The 6071-nt window shown below is 57.6% G+C and overlaps 1 protein-coding gene across 1 annotated transcript in view; it reads right to left on the reverse strand.

Annotated features, from left to right (window-relative positions):
- Positions 1 to 6071, reverse strand: part of COL23A1 (collagen, type XXIII, alpha 1) — an 81529-nt gene that overhangs the window by 14227 nt on the left and 61231 nt on the right. Inside the window, exons 12-16 of the mRNA XM_011952924.1 lie at positions 5374 to 5418; positions 4744 to 4806; positions 4239 to 4283; positions 2836 to 2913; positions 474 to 527 (exon numbers count right to left, since the gene is read on the reverse strand). Of these exons, the coding sequence (XP_011808314.1) occupies positions 474 to 527; positions 2836 to 2913; positions 4239 to 4283; positions 4744 to 4806; positions 5374 to 5418 (285 nt within the window). The remainder of the gene's footprint in view (positions 1 to 473; positions 528 to 2835; positions 2914 to 4238; positions 4284 to 4743; positions 4807 to 5373; positions 5419 to 6071) is intronic.

Consider the following 6071-nt stretch of genomic DNA (forward strand, 5'->3'; position numbering starts at 1 on the left):
CCCATGCCCGGCTAATTTTTTGTATTTTCAGTAGAGACAGAGTTTCACCGTGTTGGTCAGGCTGGGCTCAAACTCCTGACCTCAGGTGATCCACCTGCCTCGGCCTCCCAAAGCGCTAGGATTCACAGGTTTGAGCCACCACACTCAGCCCATTTTCTTTTCTGTATTAATTTACGTAGGATAATGGCCTCCAGCTGCATCCATGTGGCTGCATATGACAGGATTTCATTCCTTTTTATAGCTGTATGATTTTTCAGTTTAAACGTATGAATGAGGCTTCCCAGGGAAATCTCCCAGATTAGACAGAGCCCAGGGAGAAGGCACTCAGCCTGGAAGCCCAGGCCCTTTCTCTGAGCTCCCAGAAGCCAGGACACCAGGAGGGAAGTGGAAGAGGATCACAGAGCAGACAGAAAGTGGGAGGTGAGCCCTGGAGACAAATGCTTGGGGGACCACATAGCTGTGTTGGCACTGACCTTGGTTCCAGGGATCCCTGGTGGCCCTGGGGGCCCCTGTGGCCCGGGAGGTCCCTGTGTGTGAAAGTGAAGCCAGTCAGTGTCATTGGTTAGGCAGGGCCTCCCTTCACTGCCCGCCCAGCTCCCCACCTGGAACAAAGTCCCCGTCCAGCTGAGCTGAGCAGGGGCAGGGTCCTCGGGGACTGCTTCTTCCCGTCAGGTCAGGCCACACTGTGCATGGCTTTATCTGGCTACCCAGGTTTGGGGGAGGCCAGGAGGTGTCTGCTGCCATGAACAGCTCTCTGCCCCAGTCAAGATTTCGTCACGATGTTCCCCTGCTCAAGATCTTGCTTTGGCTCCCTATTGCTTCTCGAAGCAAGCTTAAATCCCCTGCTGGCATTCAAGGCCTGCCAAGAATGACATCCCCAACAGTGGCCCAGCACCACCCTCTCTGACTGTCCTACGAGCTCTCTGGCCCTCTGGCTCCACTGCCTGCTATCTGCTGGACCTAGGGAGTTCCTCAGTCTTGCAGGTAGGGGTGGGGTCTCCAGTGTGTCCAGGTCCGACCCCACTCTCAAGCTCCTGTCCTGACCCAGACATTTTGCAGGCCCCCTGCTCGGCCTCCACACTCCCCTCCCCTCCCTTCTGTAAAACTGCACCCTGCCCAGCCCCTGTCCCACAAGCTCTAGGTCTCTCCCCTCCCGCCTCCCTATCCTGTGCCCTTCCTGTTGGTGTCCCACTGAGATGCCCCTGGCCTCCATCTTATCCACCCTCCTCTAGGCCCAGGCCCAGGACCTCCCTGCCTGGGGTCCCCCTGCTGCCTGCTCCAACACCCGCTTTCATTCACTGTCCATACCATTCCCTAGCTAGCCTTCCCCCAATATGTTTTTATTTTTTATTTTATTTTTTTGAGATGGAGTCTCCCTTTGCTGCCCAGGCTGGAGTGCAGAGGTGCGATCTCAGCTCACCACAACCTCCACCTCCCGGGTTCAAGTGATTCTCCTGCCTCAGCCTCCCGTGTACCTGAGACTATAGGTGTGCACCATCACACCCAGTTAATTTTTGTATTTTTAGTAGAGACGGGGTTTCACTATGTTGGCCAGGCTGGTCTCAAACTCCTCACCTTGTGATCTGCCTGCCTCAGGCTCCCAAAGTGTTCGGATTATAGGCGTGAGCCACCCACCCGGCATGTTTTTATTTTTTTAACATCATCCCCTGCATGGACTATGTGGACTATGGCTGCTTGCTGCCCATCAAATTGAGTCAGCATCTCAGTCTGGCATCCAAAGTCCATCTCTGGCCAGGCGTGGTGGCTCATACCTATAATCCCAGAACTTTGGGTGGCCGAGGTGGGAGGATCACTTGAGATCAGGAGTTTGAGACCAGCCTGGCCAACGTGGTGAAACCCTGTCTCTATTAGAAATACAAAAATTAGCCGGGTGTGGTGGCGCGTACCTGTAGTCCCAGCTACTTGGGAGGCTGAGGCAGGAGAATTGCTAGAACCTGGGAGGGGGAGGCTGCAGTGAGCCGAGATCACACCCAGCCTGGGCAACAGGAGTGAAACTCCATCTCAAAAACAAAAACAAAAATAAAAACAAAACAAAGTCCATCTCCCAACTCCCTGTACTCACAGGCTCGGTCAGCCTGGGACACACCATGCATGTGCCTGCCTGCCATGCCATGCCACGCCATGCCACGCCACGCCACACCATGCATGCCTGGGGGTAGGTGTCACAGTTACTGCCAACTTGTACTTCCCCAAAGCCTGTGGGACATAACTGGAAATGATGCTCAGTTATTTCCCACAGGTGAGGCCAGGGCCCCCTTCCCGGTCTGGTCTCTGGCGACCACTCCTTCCTCACCCACTTCCCTTCTGGGGTACCCATGAGCTACTGGCACCCAGTGCCTCTCTCCACTGGTGGTAAGTCCCAAGTTTACCAGCCACTGGGCTCGGGGGTCACACATCTCCCAAGACTTCGGGGGCCGGGCTTGCCACTCTCATCCTCTCCATGACATCATTAGAAGACCTAGCCCTCCACCCAGTGTCCCCTCCACCCAGTGTCCTCTGGGAAGGTCCCAGGAGATATGGGTGGGAACAGACCCCAGGAAATGCTCTGGCTCCTGCCCCTGAGCGAGGAGCTTCCCTTTTTGACTTGGCCTCTAGGGAGCTCGGTCCACATGGGCCACATTCACAGGGGCTCTCTGAGGCGGTCTCAACATAGCCCTGATTTCCACATCGGATGCCTAGGAACGGTTGGGGTCTTTGTGCTAAGCTGCCTCGAGTCCCTTGTGTAAAAAAGTGCAGCATTAATCACAAAGGAAGTGATTGTTCCCTAAGGAAAATCATATCTAAGGCACATCCTGGTCCCACCAGGAACACTACCTTGAGGGCATCCAAGATCCTGCCATCATAGTCGATCACCACTGTGTCTCCCTGCTCGCCCTTGAGGCCTGGGGCACCCTGAGGCAGGAAGAAGGGTAAGAATTTCAGGGAAGAGCTACGCTCGGGGGTAAAGTGGCAGCTGTCCCTGCATCACACCCAGAGACAAAGCAATGGAAGAGCCTTGTCACCCAGGCCACACGCATGCCCCTCCCCAGTGTGGATCCCAGCATGGGAGGGAAGGGGAGGCAGGCACTGGGGCCAGATGAGGGACCTGTTTCCACCCAGTCTGAGGGGTGGCTGGAATTGCCATCATGTGGGCGTTCAGGCCTGACCCGAGTCCTCGGGGGGAAACGGAAAGCCTGATTTTGATGTGACGCTCTTCAGATTTTTAAATGTTGGCAACACACAGAGAAGCCCCAAACCCTCCAAAACACAAAAATATGAGCAGGCTGGATCTGGCCCCTGTGCCTCCATTTCCCAGCCTCTGGTAGCGGCTGCACACACCACGCACCCACACGCCTATTCCCGCCTGGTTACAGGTGCACGTAAGCGTGCCCATGCCCATGCTGCACACCCAACGTGCACACTCACATGTGCACACAAGGCTGCTGGCCAGCCCTCCCCTGGTGAGCCTCACTCCCCACCCAGGCTGCTCTTTGCTTGGGGTATGGTGAAGGGTGGGGAGCACTTTGGTTCAGGCCCGAGCCAATCCCTTGTGCAGGCTGGAGACCCCTGCCTGGGCCTCATTTGCCAGCCCTCCCCCGTCCCCAGTCAAAGCCTGCCCAGAACAGCCTGGCTCACTGGCTGCCTAGTCCAACCCTCTCCCGCTCCCCACCACCTGCACAGCCAGGCAGGGGCTCAGATCCTGTTTTTTGGAGGAAGAAACCAGCCTCCCGGAGCATGAGGAGACAGAGCCGAGGCCAGGATCCTGGACGTCACCCTAAAGGTAAGGTATGTTGCTAGGGGCTGGTCACAAAAGATCTGGGGCGGGCTGGGGCGCTGTGCTCCTGGTGGCAGGGACAAACCTCCCTGTGGGGTGGGGAAAAGGCAAGGCCCAGCCCACTGTGGCAGGATCAGGCACAGGACACACGGAGGACCTGTGTCTGAATACATAACGAAAGGAATTTAGATGGGCATGCGCTCGAGGGGACTGAGAGAGATCTGGCTTCATAAGAACGGGTCGGGACTCTTATTCTTATACTTCTGTATTTGAACATTTTACCCAAAAAAGGCACGTACTATGAATTTTCAAAAATCACTAATACATTAGTTTAAAAAGTAAAATACTCCCAGTTCCTGTAGCTCCACTGCTCCTCTGGGGTCTCTGTGGGGACAGGGGCTTCTGAAGCTATGGGGGCCCTAGATCTCATCCCTGAGGCCTTGCCTGAGAGGCGGCAGCTTACCCGGGGCCCTGCAGCTCCGTCCGTGCCTCGGTGGCCAGGCTCCCCCTGTGGAGACACACAGTGCAGGTGTGAAGCCAAAACACGCCTCCCACGACCCTGCTCCCAGTCCCCTCTTCCCAGGAGGGCCCAGGGCCCAAGTGCTGGAGCCTTCACAGCCGAATGTATGAGAACAGCACTCCAGGAATGGGGCTCCTGGAAGGGCCTGCGAGACCTTCCTCTGACATCACTTTGTGTAGAGATGGGGAGGCTGGTGTCCAGGAGCCGGAGGCTGCATGGTGAGTGGACCACAGAGCTGGGCACCAGTGGAGGCCTTGCCACTCGTCCAGATTCACCACTGCTGCCCCCACACCAGCTCCGACAGTGCTGAAGGAGACCCCTGGGCCAGGTCCTCCTGGGACTCCTCACTTAAAAGGGCAAACGAGAGCTGAGACCACGTCTCCCACTCCGACTGGGTGCCGGTCTGAGCAGGGCCCACGGGCGCCAGAGCAGCAAGCCCTCACATCACCTTTGGTCCTGGGGCACCGCCCACGCCACTCTCGCCCTGAGGCCCCTCGCTCCCTGGCTCGCCCTGAAATAGAAACAGGTGCAGTGAAAGCAAGTGTGAGAGGGCACGTGGCGGGTGCCCTGGGGCTGCCTGAAGCCTTGCGATTAGGCCTCCTGGCAAATTGTTACTGAGTCCATGGGGGGTGTGCGGATGGACCTCAGGGCTCTCGCTAGCCCAGGGGACACAGGACCACGGCTGCCACCTTCTGGTGTGGGCCTTGGCCCTTACTTGGGGCAGCTCAGGGGCTCAAGGGGCACTTTGGAGACTGGCTGGCCAGGATTTGGTGGCTGTTGTGAGGGGTTAGGGGAGTAAGGCGTGAGGATGACACCCAGTTCCTGGCTTGGGGACAGGGCAGAAAGTGAGGCCCCTGAGATAAAAACAAGAGGGCTTGAGGGAGTCAGGGAGACACATGGACTGGGTGAGACGCTAGGCCTGTTGTGTGGTGGGGCCAGGGCCTTCCTCCGCCTCTCTCTGGCCTGCACCGGGCTCTGGCCTAGGACCTTGTGGTGCCAAAGGTCCAGGGTAGGGACTTCAGACGGGAACCATGGGAGGTGGGGGCAGAGGGCCATGAGGGGAGGGGCAGATACTCACCTTGGGCCCTGGTGGTCCAGGGAGCCCTGGTGTCCCATCGTCGCCCTGAGGAGAGGACACCTGGGGCTTGCCGGTCAGACCCTCAGGTGGCCAGTGGGCCCCTCCCTCCTCTGGGCTTCCCAGTACACCAGTCTGCTCCTGGCACCTGCACCGGCATATGGTACCAGGCAGCTCCTCCCCACCCTCCTTGCCCCTCCAGGGCAGAGGTGGCGTCAGATCCATCTCTCTGTGTTGCCTGACCCCACCAGCCCAGGGCTGGCATTTGCAGAAAGAACGTATAGGCAGACGAATGAGGGTACATTCATCCATTTATTCCCCCTGTGGGTCAGGCAGCTGAGGTTCCTGCTCAGGTGGAGTCAGAGGAGGCCAAGGGAAAAGAAACGTTCAAATAAATACAAGGTTGGCTGGCACGGTGGCTCACACCTTAACTCCAGCAGTCTGGTGGGTCAAGGCGGGGAGACTGCTTGAGCCCAGGAGTTTGTGGCTGTAGTGCCCCATCATGGCACCTGTGAATAGCCACTGCACTCCAGCCCGGGCATAGAGCAAGACTCCATCTCTCTTTTTTTTTTTTTGAGACAGAGTCTTGCTCTGTCACCCAGGCTGGAGTGCAGTGGCCAGATCTCAGCTCACTGCACGCCCCGCCTCCCGGGTTCGCGCCATTCTCCTGTCTCAGCCTCCCGAGTAGCTGGGACTACAGG

Source organism: Colobus angolensis, unplaced genomic scaffold (genome assembly GCF_000951035.1).
Source record: "Colobus angolensis palliatus isolate OR3802 unplaced genomic scaffold, Cang.pa_1.0 Scaffold350, whole genome shotgun sequence".
Classification (NCBI taxonomy): Eukaryota; Metazoa; Chordata; class Mammalia; order Primates; family Cercopithecidae; genus Colobus; species Colobus angolensis.